The sequence below is a fragment of the Mus pahari genome, chromosome 5, assembly GCF_900095145.1.
Source record: "Mus pahari chromosome 5, PAHARI_EIJ_v1.1, whole genome shotgun sequence".
Lineage (NCBI taxonomy): Eukaryota > Metazoa > Chordata > Mammalia > Rodentia > Muridae > Mus > Mus pahari.
In genome coordinates this window covers 152301456-152324406 of record NC_034594.1, presented here as the reverse complement: position 1 = coordinate 152324406, position 22951 = coordinate 152301456, and the positions used below count along the sequence as shown (strand labels likewise).

The following is a 22951-nucleotide window of genomic DNA, read 5'->3' as shown; positions in this document are numbered from 1 at the left end:
GACTCTGGAGCAATGCTACCAGTGGGAAATGGAGACACCCTGGAGCTCTCGCTCCAGGTAGAAGTTGAGAAGCAGAAAAGCTTACAAACCCAGCAACACCCACAGCAGCTCTGAGTTTAACATGCTTGACTTTGCTTGACTTTGAGCTTCTTGCTTGGCTTCACTGAGATCTAGTTACAGTGTATACTAGTGTGGTGGTGTATACTTTATATTTACCCAGCACAGCTAATAAATCCCAAGAGCTAACAGATCCCAAAAGAATAATTTGAATGTGAATAATGTGAACTCAAAAAAGGAATATTTCTGGAGCCACCACCACCCCACCCCCAAAGATGTGAAAATAGTAAGAAAGCACAGTCATGTGATTGTAATGTTTACAACCAAATATTTTGACTGAAATGAATGTAGACTTATTTTTTTCTCCAGGAATAAAGACCCCTTTATATCCTAACTTTGACAATACAATTCTGATTACACAGCATACTTTATCCCCTCTCTCCTTTCTCCTACCACCGTATTGCCAATGAAATTTAGACAGATGTCCTTAGGAGAGATGGTGGTCAGTATTCACAGTTGTCTCCAAAACTGTCATAAGATAGTAATTATTCTGAAGTTCTTTTGCCCAGTTGAGCAACTAGCCCTGCTGATCAAAGGGTCCCTTTGGATTTTAGTGGCCTGCTAGGAGTGTGTGTCACTGACATGTCAGGAGCAGAGAGCCTGGGGACTTAGCCAATTCCACTAGTAATTTTAACCTCAGCATAATGGGTCTGTGGATGCAATCTTCATGTTGTTAAGGTACAACAGTCTTCCGGTGTGGTACTTCTTTTCACATATAATTGTGTAGGAGACATGCCTGGATTTGCGCAAAGGAGCAGACTGAATTTCATAGTTAGCCGAGAGGTGTGACTATGAGTGGTGAAGCCTGGGTGGGCTTCTGAGGAGAAAACACCCAAGTACCTGAAACTTTAACGGTTGGGAACTGCATTTAGAACTTGTCACAGAACCTTTCAAATACAGTGGTTTCTTTTACCAACAGTAGCAAACTTGTATTAGCAAAATGGAAAACTTTTCTGGGTTAAGAACTTTTGTCAGCTTTCTGAACTGTAAGTTTCATCCATCAGATGCCACTGTGCCTCGGTCTGTGAAGCAGTGCATGCATGTGAGCCCACGTGCACATCCTTCCCCAGCAGCTGACCCTGACTCTTCACGCCGTTCATATTCACACCGCTCTTCACGCCTCTTACCATGGGCAGGTCTTTTAGGATCTGTATTCCATCTCCAGGACCCATGTGTGCTATGTGGTTAAAATTAGTTGGGTTAGAAATTAATTTATTTCTCATTTCTGGATCTCGTAGCATCTCCCTGTAAGGTAGAATACCTGTTTAGACAGTATTTCCACATTTAATAAATATAACTTTAAAAAATTAAGCATACTTTGTTTATAAAGATAAAGATATAATTAGAATAACAATATATTAATAGTTCAATTCCTTAGTCTACTTTGTTTTTTAAATTTTGAGTAAGAAGATCTTGAGATTTATGGTTGATTTGTGTGTGTAATTTGTTCAGTGCTGGAATCAAAGCCAGGGGCACACACATGTAGCAAGTGCTCACCACTCAGCTACACACCTTGATTAAAGATCTTCTGCTCTACTGGGAAGATAACTTAAAAAACTGTATGTGTATCTTTTATAATAGGCAATATTTTAGAAATGGTTTTTAATGTAGCTACATCTGCTTGCTCATAGAGAATAAAGTTAATCTGAATTTCTTTTTGTTTTTCTCTTTTACTTTTTTTTTTTTTTTTTTTTTGACTGGATCTTACCCTTTAGCTCAGGGCATGCTGGCCTCAAACTCAAGGTAATCCTCCTGCCTTAGCCTCTTGAATGTTAAGATTACAGGCATGAGCCACCATGCCTGGCTTCTGTACTTCTTCATAAGCATATACAAATTTGCTATCTACACAAATGATTTATATTACAGAGTTATATGTTCATTAAATTATAGTTGTCCTATTACATACAGAAATGAGTGAAAATATGGTACTTTATCCTCATAACTTTGAGGGGTGCTACTCATTACTGTGGGATTCCCCCTGCAGTTGGAGATAGATCCCTGGGCCTTACTCATGCTTGGCAAATACTCTACCAATAAGCCACCCCCGCCTTACAAATTGTGACCTCAGCTCAGTGACAAATTTTCAGAGACTCTTTCCTTTAAATTGATTCTAGACAGTTCCCTGGGTGATGGCAGCAAGGACGGATGCTGGGCACAAGTTAACTGCATACCTCCTCTGTTGCATCCTCTCTTCTTCAGGGACTCGGAAGGAGTAACGCCGTTTGTTGTTGATATTTCTAACCATTTGTTTCCGACTATTATCTGATGTTTCAGGAACCACAAGTTCATCCCCTTCTGTGAGAAAGAAAATAATAATAATATTGTTTAGATTGTTAAAGTTCTTCCTACCCATTGGTCTCTGTGATGTTGCAATCAATTGTACCGTGTGTACAACTGCGATAGTTAAAGAATTATGTATTAAAAATCAGAAAGCAAGCAGTAATTTTCAGTGGAATATGCAAAAAGATACATGCTGAAATTAGCATAGCTTACAAAACAGTCTCACTTTTGATTATAAGTAAAAGATGCTACACTTTTGCTGGAGGAAACTATAGCTGTCTTGGGTCATGCCTTTAACCAGTCACTCCACCCACACTATCTTCACACTGTCTTCTCTGTCTATAATGAATGGGTCTGGTGGTTCTAGTCCTCTCAGCTTGCTCTTTAAACTGCTGAGCCGCCTCTCAGCCTCTGAGAAACATCCTACTTTCCACAGATTATTTTCTCCCACCCTCACTTTCCTGGATTCCTGTTCTAAGCCCTTACTCTGGGGGCTCACTCCTGTGACCTTCTTAGCCTCCTTCTAGATTGTCTTCAGTACTTCAGAGAGTCTGTGGAATGGCTGGAGATGTGGTCCTAAAGTCCCCAACTGCGACTCTGGACAAGTGTTCCTAACTTAGGTGTAATGACTATGTCTACAGTATCACAGGCATAGAAGACACATCCAGTTGTCACTTTTCTTCTTGCCTGGATGCTCCTCAGGAAAACATGTGTCAGAGTCAGACACTTTGCCTATACAGTCACATAGTGTAAACAAATTGTTTACAGCTTGTCTTTACTGTCTTGCCAGAGGTTGACAGTGCATATAACATACTCCAGAGTGAGATATATTTGATACAAATGTGGGCGGAAGGCACTTCATATCCAAATGCCTTGGACTGTTGTAATATTTCCATTGAAATGAACCTATTAATACATTTCCTTACCTGCCATCTTATTTTTGAAATATATTAATCTAATAGTCTCCAATCCTAAGAGATTTAATGATCCTTCAGTGTTTAAAGGTCGGACCTAAAATAACAAAAGTAAAATTAATGTTTCAATAAAACTTTTAAAAATTAAATCATAAAGGTTTTAGTCTATTATGAGTATACTATTAAGAGCTTTCACCTACCTATGTCAAAATAAAGTTCTTTTTAAAAGTCTCAAGTTAGTAATTTTTATTAGCACATATCACATTATTTAAACAAACTAGCTTATAACAACAGTGTTTTAAAGGAAGTCTATCATGGACAAATAAAATCAAGTGGAAATAAATAAACCTTAAAACTGACCCTTTAAAAGGCACCAAAAAAATGTGACCAAAAAATTAAGTCAGGAAAGAACACATCTGGTTTATAAATTCTTATCACTAAACACCATATGCCCACATATGTGGAGATGAAAGTGCTGACAGAAAAGGATCATTGATAAAACAGTGATGGTGGAACCATTCATATAAACCAACACAGCCAGATCCCTACCTTACACCTACATTACAAGTCTAAGTGTACCACAGGCATATGGATAGCAAGCAAAAGTCTATTGTGCATAAAATATGGCACACCGCTACATATAGGCATCAGAAACAGTAAACATGGAAGAAAATAAAGGTCGTATCTTTATGGTCTTGAAGTAGGAAAGTTTCTTAAGAACATTAAAAGGAAAAACCTAAACAACAGGAATAACATCTTATTTCAGTAACGTTAATAATTCTGTTGAGGAAAATATCCCACGAGCATGACCAGACATCACAGAGATGGAAAAGATTCATTCTGTGTGTCAGTAACTCAGGATCCACAGAAGTTCAATTAGCCAGGAAGAAAAAAAACAAAAAACAAAAACCTGGCAAATTCAACAACAAAATGAGCAAACGTGATCAGGCATTGCCTGGTGGTCGACTGAATGTAATTGCCCCCACAGGTCCATAGGAAGTGCTCTAGTATAGCATTGGTGGAGGAGGTGTGGCCTTACTGGATGAAGTGTGTCACTTTGGAGGTGGGCTTTCAGATCTCCTAGTGCTCAAGGTCCACCCAATGTGGGAGAGCCTACGGCTAGCTGCCTGAGGAAGACAGTCCTGGCTGCCTTCGGATAGAGATGTAGAACTCTTGGATTCTCCAGCACCATGACTGCCTGCCCGCCGCCACACTTCCTGCTATGATGATAATGGACTAATACACCCCTGAAACTCTAAGGCAGCTCCAATGAAATGTTTTCCTTTATAAGAGTTGCCTTGGTATCTCTTCATAGCAATAAAACCCTAACTAAGACAGCCTGCAAGAAAAAGTATGAAGTGTGATAAACACAGTTAACTCAGACATGCAAACATTCCTCAGTGATAAACCAATTTACTACAATTTATAAAATGATATGCTAAGGAAGATGTGGGTCAGAAAGGACCTGTAAATAATGTGGATGTGACTGTCATGGTTTGGAAAAGAACATGGCACTATTGCATAAGGCTCCATAGCTGCAGCCCATGCCTCAGCATGCCACTGTGAGGCTCATGGGGTAAAGAAATTCCCCACACCTTCATTAGGACCTATATATACATAAATGCTGACAAGAGCAACAAATTAGAAGTAATGCTGTCAACTTGATAATGGATAAACACTATTCACTTAAAAGATGGTTTTATAGTAGTGAAAAAAAATCAATGAACTGGATGTAAATATAACATGTATGCATTTTTAAAATAATAAATGAGTAAAGACAGCAAGGAAAAAGGTGATAATTTCAACAGTTTAATAAATTGCGAAACCAAGGAAAACTGAACACTACTTTTTTAGTAATAGTCATGTCTTAAAACTTCATTGTGCACATGAGACTGAGTTAATTATCACCAGGAAGATTTTCCCAAATTGTGCTGTGCATGAATATGCCCAAAATAAACCGTCCAGTGTCAGACTCTTGAAGTTTGAACCAAAGTGGCTCCTGAGTCACACTGAACCAGAATTCCCTCTTGCCTCATGCAGACTGACACCCTGCTGGCCTTGGTGATCGCAGAGACCCTCGTAGGAGAGGAGCAGGTAGAAAAGTTGTGGGGTTCAGAGGCAGTTTGCCTAATGTACAATATATACTCATGAACATGTCCTTATGCAATGCACTGCTATGTACAATGACTTTTTGCAAGGAAAAACTTAAAAAGTAACCATTTGGACCACAGTTTAGTGTTCTATTACCTTTTTGAGAGGAAGAGTCTGTATCCATTCCATGGAGTTTACATCGAAGATATCAACTGCGTTTTCACTATAAACAGAGAGATACGGTGCATTGTAACCTGGGGGAAGGAAAAAAGGAGGGAAGGCACAGACTGCTGATTACTGTGAACTAGTAAACCCCACACTTTGAAAGATCTATCCTAAGCAACTGTAGAGTGGATGTTTTCAAAACCCCAAGGTTATTATATAAGAATAATGTTAAAAACATTTTTGAAGTAAACACCAAGTAAATCATAAAGAACTATATTCTTGTCAAACAAGAACTTTCATTGCACTTTAAAGAATTGGGCTTTTAAAGCGGTTAAACTGTTGACAGAGAAACAAACATACAACATGTAGAAATGTTTACCTAAGTGTTCTATTCCAGAACAGGAAAGCAAGAGATGCATGACACATGTATCTAGAGACATGTATGCTACAGACGTGTCACCTGCAGCTACATGACAGGAACAGATGCTCACTACACACTTGTGGAAGAAATGGGGACACAAGCCAAGAGTATGTGATTCACTCGAATGATGGCTAGTAACAGATTACTCACAGAAATGAGTTAGATGGTTTCATTTTTACTTCACATTAGAATGTTTGGCTTATCTGACACAGCTACAAAACAGCATTCACTTACCCATTATGCCACTGATAAAAAAAAAAGTTCATTTCAGAAGAACTAAAACACTATAAATAGTTAAATCTGGGGTAGGGTTAGAGGGTTTGGCTGTTCTTTTATTACAGATGTCCTTGTTTTTCTGTTATAAGCCTCACTGACCTGGACCACATTTTTGACTTTACCTGGATGGCCCCATCCCTCATCCCTTCATTGTTCCTGCTGCAGGGGAGAGGTCCCCACCTCCTGCCCCAGTAGGGATTTACTACAACTCTGAATTCCATTCTCTTTGGCCCCAATGTCCATTATAATAGTTGCCTTGGTCATGGTGTCTATTCACAGCACTAAAACCCTATAAACTATAGAGCAAAGTAACACTTTGAATAAAGGCTCTACCTGCTGAGAACTGGCTAAACAACTCACTTAGTAACTTCCCCAGCATGTGCTACTGCTACTTAAGAACTCTCACTCTATTCGGGGTGACAATGGGGAGAGTGATTTGGGATTATTTCAAAACACATCATCATGGAGATTAAAAAACAGTGTATCCCAGTAGGTTTTCCACAGAAAGATTAGTTTTACTTATAAGCATTTGATACTGACCCTGTTTGTCTAGGTTTTTACAATATATGGTTATTTTACATAAGCAACATAACTAGTATTTGCGAAAGATCTTAAGAGTGATTAAAAAATAAGCTGTTAGTAAAAGTGATTATATTTAAAGTAAATGGAAAAGCAAAAAAGGAAGAAGGCAGACAACAAGAAAGAGAATCTTACAACAGGAGGAAGGATTTGCTGGCCACATCAGTTCCTGCTGTCTAGATCTTCGGCCCTGGCAGTCTGTGTATATCCCAATGCTGTTAAAACACAGCAAATACTCTTTGTTGGAGATCTCAACTGCACAGAGAGCATCCATTGGTTGGTGTGTAATGAATGACAGTGTATGGTCATTTGAATGGAGCATATTGCATGGACCTCCTTCTCCATTCAGGGGGTATCTGAGAAATCCTGACTGGAATCCCACACAGAGATGTTCACTGAAGATGGCCATCCACTGGACATTACATGGGACTTGAATCTCCTTAAACTTCCTGTGCCTGGTCTTGCTTTGGAACAATTCATAGCAGAGGACTTGTCTCTTCATGGCCACACAGAGGCAGGACAGAGCTCCGTGGCGCACCTTCCCAGCAGCTATGGTCTGACACCCTTTAGTCTCTGCCAGTTTATAAAAATCTGTCTCTCGCCCATCCAAAGCTGACATAGGAAAAAGTCGGACGTGGCGATTTCGGCCTGAGATCACGGCAACAAGCTGGTCACTCGGAATGAGTTCAATCTGATGGATTTTCTTATTATCACCAACTCTAATAATCTCTACAGGAAGAAACAACAACATTACATGCATCTAAATTAAACCCCAAAGTATATAACCCAACTCGTATTAAAGACACATACACAAAAGTAACAAAGGTCAAAAATCAGACAGAGAAAAAGGAAGATAATTAAACCCATTATCAGATCATTTAGCCCACTGATAGTTGGTATTAAGTTCAACACTGAGATCTTTGTCAGTCAAGACAAAAAAATACCTGTATAAAAGCATGTTTATGCTTCACAAAGTTTGCTTTTTGGTACTAAAATCTAGGAATTTCACTCTGAAGTTCCTATTTTTAAAATCTAAGTAACAGAGAAACTCATGTTTCTTTAGGTATTTCTTTTTAAGTTTTATTTTATGTATGTGGACGTTTTGTGTACATGTGTCTGTGAATCACTTGCATGCCTGTGTCCATAGAAGCCAGAAGGCAGATGGTACGAGTTATCATGTGGGTACTGGGAACTGAATCCCTGGTTCCTCTGTAAGAACAGCCAGCTCTTTTTTTTTTTTTTTTTTTTTTTTTTTTTTTGAGACAGGGTTTCTCTGTATAGCCCTGGCTGTCCTAGAACTCACTTTGTAGACCAGGCTGGCCTCGAACTCAGAAAACCGCCTGCCTCTGCCTCCCAAGTGCTGGGATTAAAGGCGTGTGTCACTACGCCCAGCTGAACAGCCAGCTCTTAACAGTCGTCTCTCTAGCACCACCCCTTCAGGTATTTATATTTTGTGTGTACACGTGGCTGTGTATGCATGCACAAGTGCATCACCACCAGAAATCAGTCTAGGGTGTTGGTTCTTAGGAGCTGTCTGCCTTGAGGTTTTATTTGTTTGTTTTGGTTTTGTTTGTTTCTTTGGTTTTTTAAATTAAACTTTTAACTTATGTATGTGTGTGGGTGCATGTTACAGCACGGGTATGCCGGTCAGAGGACAACCTTGTGGAGTCACTTTTCTTCGTCCACCTTTATGTGGGTTCCAGGGATCAAGCTCAGGTCACCAGGCTTGCTTGGCACCTTCATGTGCTGAGTTATCCTGCCCACCCCCACTCTGTTACTAAGTCAGGCTCTCTCACTGGGACCTGGGTTTGGTAGGTTAGGGTGGATGGCCAGTTCTAAGAGGAGTCCATCCATCTGTCTTGGCCTTCCCAGTGTTGTGTGTTCACAAGCACACACATGTCCAGCTTTTTATATGGCTTCTGGGAATCAAATGATTTCAGGGCAAGTACTTCACTGACTGACGGAGCTTCCTACCCTTCTCAGGGTCTTGCTATGGATAACAAACTCATCAAGTTTAAATGAATTGCTTTCTCAATATCTAACCTGATATAAAGACAGAATTTAAGAACTTCAGTGTTTTGTTTATGAATAGCAAACTCAATTTGTTTTACTTTATTTCACTCAACACTTAATTTCCCCCTAGGGAGCTAAAAACCGACTGCACTAAAGCATGGTGATTTCAGACATGACTTCTTACAGCACCACCAAGGATGGAAAGCAGTTTGTAGTTTTCTTTCATGTGGAGGGATAACACAGGGTGTAGTGGCACACACCTTTAATGCCACCACTCGGGAGGAAGAAACAGACAGATCTGTAAGTTTAGCCAGCCTGGTCTACAGGGTGAGTTCTAGGACTACCAGAATTACAGAGTGAAACCCTGTCTCAAAAGAGCAAAAAAGAGAAAGAAAACCAGAGATCTCTTGATTTAAAAAATATTAAATTATATCTTGAAATTTTCATAACAGAATCCTGCTCTTAAACTCCAGGTTCAAGAGCTTTCTAATATATAATTTAAATTACTCTGGAATAACTGGGGTTTCTCTTACCATCTTTGGTGACATGCACAACAAATAATCCTTCTTCATTTCCCAAAGCTATCCGTTCATGATCTATTTAAGACACAAACATAAAACATTTTCATCAGATAAAAGTAATGCAAAGATACCAGAATAAAGCAAATAATGAGCATATTTGGTGCAACAGTAAAGATAATAACAATATCAAAATATTTCCTCTCAGATTACAGTGGCAAATATCTCATGCCTTTAAAAATAGAACTATCAATTAAAAAAATCTGCTTTAGTACCTATCAAAAGAAGTAACTGCTTATTCAATAACAATAAAATTAACAAACTAGCTTGTTAGTGTCACAGACACCACCCACTCTAGAAACACTGTAAAAGGAATCTGACTCCCACTCACTAAACTTCCTATTGTTTACTAGAAAGCAGGGGAAGTGGGCCATGTGCTTCAGAGTGGAGCAAAGGGAAGAAGCCACCCATGGGAGGGAGCTGCTGTTTGCTGGTGGCCGGGGAGCACGCTATGATTTCAAATTCCTCAGTTACACCTTATAAAAGAAGCCTGCACTCTAGGAATTAACTTGTTCCTATCACAAAAGGAGAAAAGGACACGAGTGGCTTGACTTCAGCACTAGTGCATTTTAGGAAGCTAATACACTTCCACTCATGTAAGCGTTAACCCACCAGTCTGGCCAAGGCCACCTCCATCCCACAAACCTCTGCACATTACCCCAGACACTGGGGACTCCTATGTGAAAGCCAGTGCCAGCTCAAAAGGTAGGTCAGTGGACAGTTATGACAATCTGAGTGTTATAGAGTCCTACCTATGATTGCAGCGGCCTGCGTTGTTTTAATGAGGGGTAGAGTGCTGTCGTAAGCCTCCTTGGGAACATACACTGAGCGGTCTCTGAACTTGTTTTTCTTCAGAATCTTGTGGAGTTCACTCAGCACTCCCACCCACTTACTCCTCTCATTCTCGCTGTCTGCTAGCATCAGGATGGAACATTTGTTACTAGGTGCTGAGAGCTGGGAAGCTGTGACCTAAAATAATTTAATAGTCACAATATTAGAAAACAGACATCTCTAATGCTAGCTTCAGAATTACGCTCATTTGCTTAGCACTCATTAGTAAGTAAAATGAGCATTTATTAAATTATCACTTCACACACTTTAGTTACACTGAATGAAAGTCTCACTGTAACACTACAATTCAAACAGCAGGAGGTGATATGAGTCCAAATATGACTATCATTTCATGCTGTGTTACATAATGCTATAAAATAATGTAGATACTAATTTCATAACTGACACAAAATTATCAAGTACCAGAAAGAAAAGTAATTTACAAGTATTAACTCATTTCACCCTCTTAACAGCTTCATGAGACAACAACTATGATTATAATCTAAGTGTATATATGAGAATCCATGGTAAAGGGAAAGTAATCTCTCAAGAGCATAGAGCAGAGCATGTCTCAATGCTCTCAAGCACTACATCAGACTGCTCCCAAAGTCTCAGTGCTTCCTGACAACCTTTTATATTATCATTAAAGAAGACAAGATCACTAGAAATAGTATGCAAATAAAGTTTACAAATCAATCAGTACTTTTAAGCTATTACTTATTATGTATATAATATACACATTACATAAATGTATAGACACCCTTTATATACTTACTATGCTTTAAACATCAGTGACAATACAATTCTACTGCAAATTTAGGTACAGCTAAGTGACCCTTTATAGGCTCCCTTGATAGCTAGGGGAGAATAAACAGCTGCTGGCCTGGAAAGTGAGAGACTAGGTTTAATCTTTGACCTTCCTTGGATGTAAGATTCATAGACAGACAGGAAGTAGAACAGTTATAACAACAAAACAGTTTTACAAATTTATAATGTTTAATTCACCAAGATGGCCATTAGTAATTATTTGTATGCAATTGGGGGGGGATGTGAAGAGGAGAACTGACACAGCCAGCCAGCACCAAAGCCGCAGATACAAGAGAAAGGCTCTTCTGACACTCCTGTCCCAGAGAAGCTGGATGCAGCACAGGAGGAACAGCCAGCACTACCCAACAGAGACGAACAAGCATTGTTCACGTTCTGGAATGTTTGTTATAAAGAAGTAGACAACTGAAACACAATTTTTACAATGAGAGTTTTATAGAGGGCAACTTTTTTTTTTTTTTAATTTGAGAAACTGCATGAGGTAATATTTATTTGGAGGTTAACTGGGACTCAAAACCATTATAGAACATGAAGAATACTTTAGAAGCATTGATATATTTTACAAGTCTTAGCACAATTTTGTATTCATGTAAATATTGGATGGTATGGATACATAAATGAGTACTAGGTCTAGGTGTTGTTCCAGTAACTTTATGATTTATACAGAGTAGCAAAATATATTCATTAAAAACAAGTAATTAGGTGCTGAAGAGTTGGCTCAGTGGATAAAGCACATGCTACACAAACCTGAGGGTCAGAGTTTGGAGCCCCAGAACCCAGGTAAGAGCCAGGTGGGTTTGTCTGTTGTCCCAGAGCTCCAGAGGTAGAGCCAGGGATGGCTGGGGCAAGCTGGCAAGCTAAACTAGCTACAGCTGCGAGCAGCAGGTTCATCTCAGTAAACAATGTGTAGAGCAATCAAGGAAGACAGCTGATATCACCATCTGCCCTTCACATGCATGTGCACACAAACAAATGTGCACAAACCCAAAGTCTGTATGTGCTCGGTCATTCAGACTTACTCTGAATATACAGGGAATATCTTTTCGACTTGCATGAATAACATCAGAAGCCAAGACTGAACTCACAGAAAATTCTTCATCTCTGAAATAAAAGTTAAACATTTAAGGTTATTACATGTTGCTGTGTGTGTATGGTTTTGCTTATATACCCAAATAACACATACAAAGCAATCCTCAAAGCTCAACTGTATAAACATCCAAGCTCAATTTAAAACAAAACAAAAAAACAAAGTTCAAGACTCCCCTACATAATGATTAACAGTACTCAAGGTAATTCAGGAGTGACCTGGCAGTGGCGCATTACACCAGACATGACAGTGACCCACAAAGGTACACAAGACCAGGAAGCACACAGCCAGAAGAGGCTTTTGTTAGTCTCTCTTGCCTCCCATAATAAGTCTCATGTGTGCTGTGTCTTCTCCCCTAAAACAGTGGTTTACTCCTTGGTCCTGTGATGAGTCATGAGTCGTCCTACTCCCTTTGCCTTTAAAAGTCTTGACCCCATCTTGCATTAGCTGTAACAGGCAGTCTTGCTGTTGTCCATGCTATCCTCAACCGTGTGGGCTAAGGAACAACTCTTCGCTAGCTCCTCACTTTTCACTCAGTCTATTAGCAAGTCTGCCACATCGCCCTTGCTGATATTCCCTTTGTGTATTTCACTGTGCTTCAGATACCACTAGGTATAGGTGGGAATGTGCATTCTGAGCAATGGCTATGCCTGAATAGGAGACATGTGGGATCCACCAATCAGGAGCAATGCCTGAAGTTCCAGGAAAAGTAGGAAGGTGCTGAGGGGCACATGAACAATCTGGACAATGGTGCTAGGGAAACACAGACTCTTAGGTGTCTGCTGCTTTAGTGCGCTTCAGGGACCGTGGGAGAGTTACCCCTTCACTTATACTCAGTCACTTTGCAGTTTCAGACGATGACTTGAACAGCGCATAATTAGTACTCTTTTACTACATAACTGTCCTTTTAGACTCCACCTTTGACTCCACATACTCAAGACATAAACCAAATTGCCCTAGAACCACCCTTAGCGTCCTACTTTCTAGTATGTCGCTATAGGGCCAAACCTGAAAACTGGCACAAAATTATTTTACCAAAACATAGTAATCTAGAAGAAAGACCATAAACCTTGATCTACACTGCTGTGACAGATCTGTCTTCATTCCTCGAGCTTACCTCATGTCAATCACTTGACTAATGACGGAGCTGGGCTGCGATGCTTTTCCCTCCGCGATATCATAAAGAAACAGTTTGAAGTCACAGACTACAGCCAGAGCTCTCTGCCACCCTTTCTTCACTCCCGCTGGCTTAGGGATCTTGGTTCAGTTTCAGTCAGACAGACAAACAGACAAAATTCAAATGAAAATGATGGTGAGCTGCAGGTGACACTTGAAGTCTGTGCACGCCAATCCTAGGCCTGCTCTCAGGCTGATAAGGCTTCAAGTGTGACATGGGGCCAGTAGTAAGGGGAAAGTGGGAACACTACAGTTCCTGGAGGCTTCTGAGGGCTCTGAACTGACAACTCACTAAATGCAGGCCACTCATGGCTTTTAGAGAAAAGTGTAACAAGCAGATGTGGTTATAAGATGAACCTGACACTCAGGTAACACTGTGTGTGTTACTCTGGCTGGCAAGCCAACATCGCCATAGTTCCTAACTTAACCCTCCCTCCTAGGTAAGACCAGAGCCCCAAGACTCCTTTATGATGACTGCAACATTTGCAAATCTTGAGATACAGAAAGACAGAACATTTTGTGATATTCTAGAATTCATTTACATGTAATCATGACTCTAGTTAAAATATTATTTAAATGAGTTTGAGTAATTAAATATTCTCTCAAGCACTATGTTTACTAAGTGACGAACAGAGGTACTTACCCTGACATGACCCTCATACGCTGTCCCGACTCCCTTCTGGGGGTCTATGCCCAGTGGACCTTTAGTTTGCTCAGGAGGAACTGGGCAAACCGTTGGAGCTTTGTTCACACAAGTTATATGACATGAGAACCCACAGACTTTTGGAGGAAAAAAAAAAAAGGACACAATTTAGATAAAATTTCATTCTAACAACAAAAAATTCACTGGCACTAATTGCATGCATGGTGTTATATTAGACAAATGCTTTTTTTTTTCTATTTTATTTTAAATAACCACTTTTTACTAGGGGAAACAAATCCTGTTGCTTGCCATTCAGAAGTTCATTGAGAAGTAGTAAATATTTTTATTATTTATATTATTATTCTCTTTAATGTTAGTGATCAAAGTGAGAACCAAATAGATAAAAAACCCAACAACCCCAACCTGGTGAGTACCACGGCTGACTTATGCACAGCCCTACAGAAGAGCTCTCTGGAGGGTTTCTAGCTCTATATCCTACTGCAACTTGTCATCAGCCCTGAAATCCCCTTCCAGGAGTTACTAACAGACATTTAGCTACTCAACGCTCTCTCAGCATGTGGTATGCATGCATGTATGAATATGTGTTTGCATGTTCACAGTATGTGATGATGTAGAATCCAAAGTTGATGTCAGACATCTTCCTCCATCTGCCACTCCCCACTTGATTTTGAGGCTCAGTCTCTCATCAAACCTGGAGCTCAACAGTTCAACTGGTCTAGCATGCCAGTACCCTTAAGGGTCTCCTACTTGTACCTCCCGAGGCCTGGGATCACAGCCGGGCCACAGTCATTTACATGTGTGCTGGAGACCCTGACTCTTAGCCCTTCTGTCCCTGTGGTTAGCACTCATTCACTTTGCCATTCCCCCAGCCCTGTATCCGGCAGCTTTCTACCAATTGTCTGAAAACACGTGTTTCAGTGGCTATAAAGATACATACAGAAGGGAGCATGTGGAGTTGTGGTCTACATGCTTTCACTATGGGTAGGATAGAGTTAACGTTACTGAGCATGGTCTGCTCAGAGCCCATGTGCCCTGTTAGCAACAGCACTGTCATAAACCAAGAGCTGTCTTTTCCTGCCTGCTGATCTTACCTTCACAGGAACAGCCCTGTCTTATTAAACCAACCATCAAGGAGGTACACTGATGACACTTGGTAGGGGCGGTGAAAGACTTCACGAAAAACTGATGAGTCTTGCGCTGCAAAATACAGGACAGGAGAGTCAGTCCTTCTGCCTCTCACTGTGCACCCACGTGGAGCTGCGGCTCCTCAGGCACCAGAGACAAACCTCACGCATACCACACAGACGCGTGCTTTCAGCCTCAAGTTTACTTTATGAGTTTTTCTTGACTATAACTTTGTGTGTTTCTGGTTGCATGTGACATGTCAGAGGCCCTTATCTTCACACACGTTGGCTCTTTTCTGCCGGCCTTTGCTAGCCACCCACTTGATGCTTTCTACTTCCTCCTCAGTTACTGACAGAAATGAGAAACTCATCTTTTGTCTCTTAGATCTTGTCTGATTTAGAATTTAGGAATTTAGCTTATGTTTTCTTGTGAATTCTTTATTATTTCAAATCTCCCTTTCTCCCACATCTTTAAAAATACAATTATTATTATTATGGGGAAGGGGCAGTGCGGGTGTCACAGGACTCATGTGGACAGCAGGGACACTCTCTTCTGGCACTGTGCCGAGGTAGAGGTAGCGTCTTGGTGTCTCTGTTGCTGCACTGTGTACTCCAGGCCAGGTGGCCCTTGAGCCTCCAGAGTCTCCAGTCTCTGCCTTCACCTGCCCAAGAGTCAGGCTGCACACACAGCCAGCCCACAGCTCCAGGGAGGAGCCTCTGCTCTAGCCACATTTCACGGCTGAGTTTTCCTAGCTCTAAAGGGCTGTTACTCTGGATCCTACCTGCTAAAGAAGCACATTTTAAGTCTTTTCTTGCATCTTCCATCTCTAACTTGAAAAACTTTTAGGCTATTATTTCTTTTTAAAGAAAATTTGTTTTTATTGAGTTTGTGTGTCACTGCATACATCAAGTGTCCTGGAACTCGGAAGAGGGAATCAGAGCTCTGGAGATGGAGTTAGGAGGTTGAGAGCTCCCTCACACAGACGCTGAGAATAGCAAGTGCTCTTATTCTCAGAGCTACGGTTCCAGACCCTTTCTATTTCTTTAATTCTGCCTCTTTCCTTCTGAAGGTCCTACTGTACTATGAAGATGCTGACAGCGTTCCTGCTGTATAGCTTCCCTTTCAGATTCTTCACCTCACTGCTAACTGACGCACTGTTCTGCCCTATCTGTTCTTCTCACTCTATTATTAACACCTTTTATGACTTCAGTAGTTACAGCCTATGTCAAGAACTTCTAGATTACTTTTTCTTATCACTGCTTTCTCCTGTCTGAGATTACCTGTGTCGGTGAGAATATTTATTATGTTTATTTTAACTTCGTACTCCGTCTGGCCTCATGTAACAGCACATAGTGACTCTTGCTTAGCACATGTTCTTTCAAGCTTTTTAAAATTAGTTTTCAGAGCCACTGACCTGGCTCTGAAAAAAATCATTTGTGATTTACTCACAGTTTATGTTCTGGGGAAGAAGCATTGGTCGTGCAGTTTCTAGATTTTCTTCCCATGGCTTAGACAGGAAGCTTAGTCTTCACGACTTGTCATGAACAAGGCCCTGGTCAAGGAGAACCCCTTATGCTTCCTACTGAGCATTTCTCCTTCTCAGTGCTTGATTAAAACTGGATTCTGCTTCTCTAACAAGGGGCCTCAACTTAATGCTTTTATCAGGTAACAACGTGAGGGGCTCCTGGAGGGTTCTAATTGACTTTGAAACAATTTAAGAATCAAATACTGACTACACCTCTCAACATTCAGAATGTCATTTATATTCATTGTAGAATTTGTTTTCTTCCGAAATTTTTAATTTTATAACTTTGAGGAGATGAGCAACAAAACTCAGTGAATATCCAAAGTAGAAGAAATTCACTCTCACGTTTTGGAACCAAGTACCTTAGGTGGAAAACCAGTTGAAGCTGGGCACCCCTTTTTCCTTAGGGTTGGTGTGTGAGCTGGAAGTGGAGCACAGTCTGCAATCTGAATCCCAGGCAAAAGAGGAAATGAATGTCATGAAACACTCACTTAGAAAATAACTAGAAAGAGACTAGAGTAAACAAAACCAGACAACACATCAAGAAGGCTATCCAGAAACTGTGTGATCTCCCTGGCCTCCACAGAACTGTAGTTTACATGTGAGCTCACGATATTTACAAAGGAAGTATTTTCTCAATTAAAATCATTTCAATTTGGAAATTTAAAAATAAATAAATTAGAAAATAAAATCCACAGAAGAAAACAAGAATCACAGCATATAACTTACACAAAAGTGGAGGTGTTTTCATATTCATCTGAATTTGTCACATTGATCTGAAAAAGTACCTGAATATTTAGCAAGATTAATCTCTTCAACAACTTTTGACTGTGTGTGAGTTGGTGCGTGCATGCGTGATGTGTGTGTATTAGCTAGATGAACACATGTGGGAGGTCAGAGGGCAGCTCTGTTAAGTTACTTCTCTCCTTCTATGCTTATGTGGAACCATAAGTTACGCATACCCAGAGACAAAGGTCAGGTCTGCCCAGCAAGTAAAGGACCTGCTGAGCCATCTCACCAGTCTTAGAAGATTTCCATATTTAGAATATATGTTATTCATATGGAGTCTAATTATATAAATTTGAATATATGGAGATTAGTGGGATTCTTGCACATAAATTAACTTTAAATAAAGGGGTTAAATTATTTGATATTATTGGAATTATGAATTTAATTTGTTTAGTTATAAACCATAATTTTACTGTAAGTAGAATGAAGTCTACTTTATGAAGTATTATATAAGATGTTTCTTTGAATAAAAAGAACCAGTGGTTTTACAGGAAGTTAATGTAGGGGAGGAGGCTTAATTAGCAAGGTAAAAAATAAAAAGGATAATAACTTCCTTTTAGGATGCTAAGAAAGCACACAAGGAAAACAACTTAGGCCTTGTATAAAGTTACAGAATACTCAAAGAATAAGAGTAAGTTGGGTAGTACTTTGCTTCTAACCATAATCTCAAAAACTATCATATATAAATTATAATCAGTATGGAATTTTACTGAGTCTCAGTTTTCTGTGAATTGTGGGTTTATGTTCAATTTAAATTTTGTTTACTTTTGAACAGCTTAAAAATGTATTAAGCCCAACCTATAATTTAACATTTGAGAAGATAAATATAAAAAAGAGGAACAATGAAAAATATATGCAAAAGATAATAAAAACACAATAGCAAACAAAACTGTTATTAGAGTTCTACAGAAAGTTCTTGAGAAGTTATTAAAATTAAAGACTCAAGCAAAGGTGCTGGATAAAAGATCAACAATGCCTATAAAAACTGCATTAAACTGGATCTCTCTCACACATAACAGAAAATTTAGGGCACCAGGACAAATCAACAAGCAACATAGATAACATTGAAGCCGATGGAACTCTATTAAAGAATGAAAAGAAACAACTTCTGTGCGTACCATGTTCATGGGTGGAAATGCCCAATATCATGAAGATGTCAATTTTCCACAAGCATATATATAAATTTAATTCAATTCTAATAAAGAGTCACACAGAATTTGACACGCTAACAGTAGAAGTGGTATTCAAAACTAAAGGGTCAAGAAGGAAAAGGAAACAGCAGCTATGAGTGGTGCCCTACACCAAATACCAGAACTGTGTAGGCTGCAGTGATGGAGACAATGGAGAGTCAGTGCAAGAGTAAGCGCAGGAGAGGGATGGCATGACATGCAGAGCAGAAACAGTGCAGCTGGGGTGAGCAGAGAGACTCAGTTGTTTATGTGGGGAAAATATTAGAATCCCATTCCCAATCCATGTAGCAACACATTTCAGTTTGTAAAGTCTTAAACACATAAAAGCAGTAATTTAAACCTTTAGAAGAAAACATGGAAGAAACATAATATTTCCATAAAAAATACTTTAAAAACCACAAAAAGCAGAAGCCATACAGGAAAAGACTGATAAAGCTGACCAAAAGTTTTGAAAAACAAAAAGATAACACAAAATTTAAAAATTATCCTCAGAATGGAAGAAAATGCTTGCAACCAATAGCCCAGCAAAGAACTCATATTCAGACTTTAAAGGAACATAAAGAAAAAACCAGTAAAATTAACAGAATGAATGGACAAAGGATACCAACAGGCAAATCATTAATAGCCATTGAACACATAAAACAATGCTAAATACCTTTAGAAAAGGGAGAAACCCAAGTTAGTACAAAAATATTAAAATGATCCTTCACAGACATCCAACAAGGAAAAAGTCAGTATCGTATCTGACTGTGGCAAGGGTTGGCAGGGATGTGGGGAAATGGGGAACTCATATACTGCTGCAGTGTGGGGGATGGAAATGGATCCAAGCACTGGAGAAAACAATTTGGGAAGATCTAACTAGTTACGGTTCATATACAAACTACAACTACTTTGCCTCACACTGCCCATGTGTAAAAGTAGAACTACTCGGGTGATCCTCCCCTCAGCACTAATTTTAGCACTACAGGGCTGGAAGCAGTGGAAGTCTCCACAACAGGAGAATGTTTGTACACCATGAGAGCTGTGCCTGCCATTACAGCAGTTCCTCTTACCATCGTTTTATAAAGCTCTAAATCTCAGCTGATTTCCAAAACAAAACAAAAAAGGGAAAGAAATGTGTCCCAGATCCAGTGCAATCCACAGAGATGATGTCAACATTCACTCTTCCTAGTGGTGACTAATGAGACCATTACCCAACACCTTTGGCTTAAAGCTGTATTAAAGATATCATCAATGACCTAAATGCACATTCTTCAATGTGTAATTAGTTTAGAATGGCAGGTAGTCTTTGGGGGGAGACAACTGACCAATGGGCTGCTTAAAGCAATGGGCTGACATAAATTATTAACAGTATTTTTGACTCTAAAAGGCATGGTTGAGTTGAGTGAGTATCCACAACTAATTGAGTAGTTATACACTATCCAGCTGCCACAGTCGTTCAGTTGTTATTCTAGCAACAATTTCATTTCTAAGCTATGCTTATGATGCAATGATCAGTTATATCATGGCTTATTAAACTAATTAGAAGAATTAAAGAACACAAATCAAGAATGGCACTTTCAATGCCTTGTGGCTACAGTTTGAATGTAATGTTTACATAAACATATATCTACACACTTCTCTAACTAAAAACTACCTTTACTTATCTACCTATCTATTTTTGCTTATTTTATGTGAATGGTAAATCAATCTCTCTCTCTCTCTCTCTCTCTCTCTCTCTCTCTCTCTCTCTCTCTCTCTCTCTCTCTCTCTCTGTGTGTGTATGTGTATGTATGTATCTATATATCTATATATCTATATATAGATATATAGATATATATATATGACCAAAATGTAATGAAATCTAATGAACCATAACTTAGCATACAATTTACTTAATTAGACATATTTCACTTAAAAAATTTAATGCCCTTTCCTGAACCCAAGTGTACAGTTGTGGAGCCAGACTGCTCCAGGGAGGCACCTTAACTGGCTCAGCTTCACTAGATGTGGAAGGAGATGTGGACCTTGACTGGATGTAAAACTTGATGCTCGGGTTCCGTATGTAAGTGTTGTCAACGGGATCAGTCTAGGAAAATGAGTCAGGAAAAAAAAAAAACCCAAGAAATCACGTTTTAACAACATGGAACTCTTAAGACATGATCATGACAACAATTCTTGAGAAAGATTAAAAAAAAGCTCAGTTTAAATATTCACACTCGGGATGGCATTATGCAAAAGCACTAGTTTTACTACATTTTGTTAAATATGGAGAACTGCTATACTCTGGTAGCTGTATGGGAGTGATGAGTGAGTAGTGACAAACTTTAGGAGTGGCCCTTTATGGGCAATGGGCACAGGCAGGCATTCAAACAATTCCTAAGCAGTTAACAAAAGCTCCAGCCCCAAGCTTGCTCTTTACCTCTTACCATGAGCACTGGCTTACCCCGTACGTATATCTGTAATCCATGTAAAACATTTATATTTCACACACAAGAATTATATATGTAAGATAAGAGATGCATGCTATTAATTATACATGATTTTGTCCTAGACATTGTGATTTAGTTCTTTTCAAGGTATTAATTGTAAGGACAAGGAATTTAGTATGAGGTTTGTATTTGTCATTCACATCAATCTTCTTATTTTACAACAGAAGGAATATTGTAGTTAGATGCATCCTTTAAAAGTTAAGTACTCTTAGAAACTGAAAATGCTTTGGGTTAAAAGGGGACATTCGGGATAGCATTTGAAATGTAGATGAAGAAAATATCTAATAAAATAAGTTAAAAAAAGTTATCATGAAACATAGGCAGTTCTCGAAGTTCCTAGGATTGAGTTTAAAAAAGATAATCTGGAAAGATCAGGTAATTTGTTTTGATGTAGAGTATGAAAGGAGTAAACTACTTTCCCTTATTATTACTATGCTTACTCCTGGGGAGGGGACATGATGATAGACAATGTTCCCCTTTCTAAATTATAACTGATGAAAGATTTAAGTACAGACATGAGAATATGAATTAACAAAGCAGATCAGAACACACACGAAAACGATAAAGACCTAGTATATGGAACTAAGTGAACAAATAAAACCTCTTAAAACTCTAGGTTGAATGGTAAGTACATAAGAGTCACTAGGAATGAGAGTCTCAATGAAGAATTATCTAGGTCAGTGGCCTATGGGCTTATCAGTGAGAGATCCTTTTGATTATTGTGATATAGGAAGACCCAGCTGACTTTGGGCCGTGCCATTCCCTAGGCCGGGTGTCTTGAATTATGTAAGACAAGAACAACCCAGATGAGAGCAAGCAGGCATCATGAGTGCATTATTCTCTCTGCTATTGACTATGGATGTGGTGTGACCAGCTTTGTGACTTCACTGAAAGAATGGATGATATCCATGAGCTAACTAAATCCTTTCCTGTATTGCTTTTGATTAGGTGTTGGTTTGGGGCTTTTGGTTTTTTGTTTTGTTTTTGAAATCACATAACTAGAAATGAAACAACAATAAAAACTGTTCTGGAGTTGTGATATGTTACTCATTTAAAACAGTCACCTTTTGGTCAATGTGGAGAACTGTTATCATCTGGTAAATTTGCAGAAGTTAAAGACGGAATGGTAAACACAAGGAGCAGCCCTCTATGGGTATATCCACCAAGGCCGCTGAGGGTGGTGGGCACAGACCACCATTCAAATAGTCCAAGAGTTAAGGGTTTGGTGGAAATAACCAACACAGTTACTAATCAATGTAAGTTTTTCATTTTGAGGTTTTAAAAACTGGAACTGCTGCGGGATACCAACTACCAGCTCTGAATGTGTGGCACAGGTGATTCCATCAACTGGTATGCTTTGAGAAGTTGCGAGTTAGGCCTGAATCCAACTCTTCACTGCACGGCCAGTCCTCTATGGTCTACCAGGGTGCTGCCATGACAGAACTATTCAAAGCAATAAGAATCATGGAGGCCCGGTTATGTTTTTTGACAGTAAACTGTGAACAGGAAGAGAAAAAATAAAAGAATCAAATGATCTCAAGACAAATTTGCCCCATTCACAACTTTATTTGGGGGCAGCTAAGAAGAAGGTAATCAAATTATATTTAGCTTTATAAAACAGGAGTGTTTCTCACTTCCTACATTCTCCTTATTCTTTTGTCTATTTAATTATATAAACTGTAAGGTAAAGAAGCAGCTCTGAAATGTTTTACAATAAGAACCTAAAACGACTCAGTCACACAAATTGTTATGGAGTGTCCAAGTGGAAGATTTGTTACACATTGAAAACTGAGCTATTTTAAGAATAAGGTTGTTTTTTTTTTTTTTTTTTTTT

At 39.2% G+C, this 22951-nt stretch overlaps 1 protein-coding gene across 14 annotated transcripts in view; it reads right to left on the bottom strand.

Moving 5' to 3' along the window:
* Positions 1–22951, bottom strand: part of Cdc42bpa (CDC42 binding protein kinase alpha) — a 201522-nt gene that overhangs the window by 13117 nt on the left and 165454 nt on the right. For all 14 annotated transcript variants that reach the window (XM_029538840.1, XM_029538845.1, XM_029538841.1 and 11 more), the window contains 12 exons: positions 17030–17113; positions 15109–15214; positions 13997–14133; positions 13295–13434; positions 12110–12191; positions 10187–10403; positions 9390–9452; positions 6979–7572; positions 5559–5656; positions 3324–3408; positions 2289–2412; positions 1245–1362 (listed from right to left, as the gene is read on the bottom strand). In XM_029538840.1, the coding sequence (XP_029394700.1) occupies positions 1245–1362; positions 2289–2412; positions 3324–3408; positions 5559–5656; positions 6979–7572; positions 9390–9452; positions 10187–10403; positions 12110–12191; positions 13295–13434; positions 13997–14133; positions 15109–15214; positions 17030–17113 (1848 nt within the window). The remainder of the gene's footprint in view (positions 1–1244; positions 1363–2288; positions 2413–3323; positions 3409–5558; positions 5657–6978; positions 7573–9389; positions 9453–10186; positions 10404–12109; positions 12192–13294; positions 13435–13996; positions 14134–15108; positions 15215–17029; positions 17114–22951) is intronic.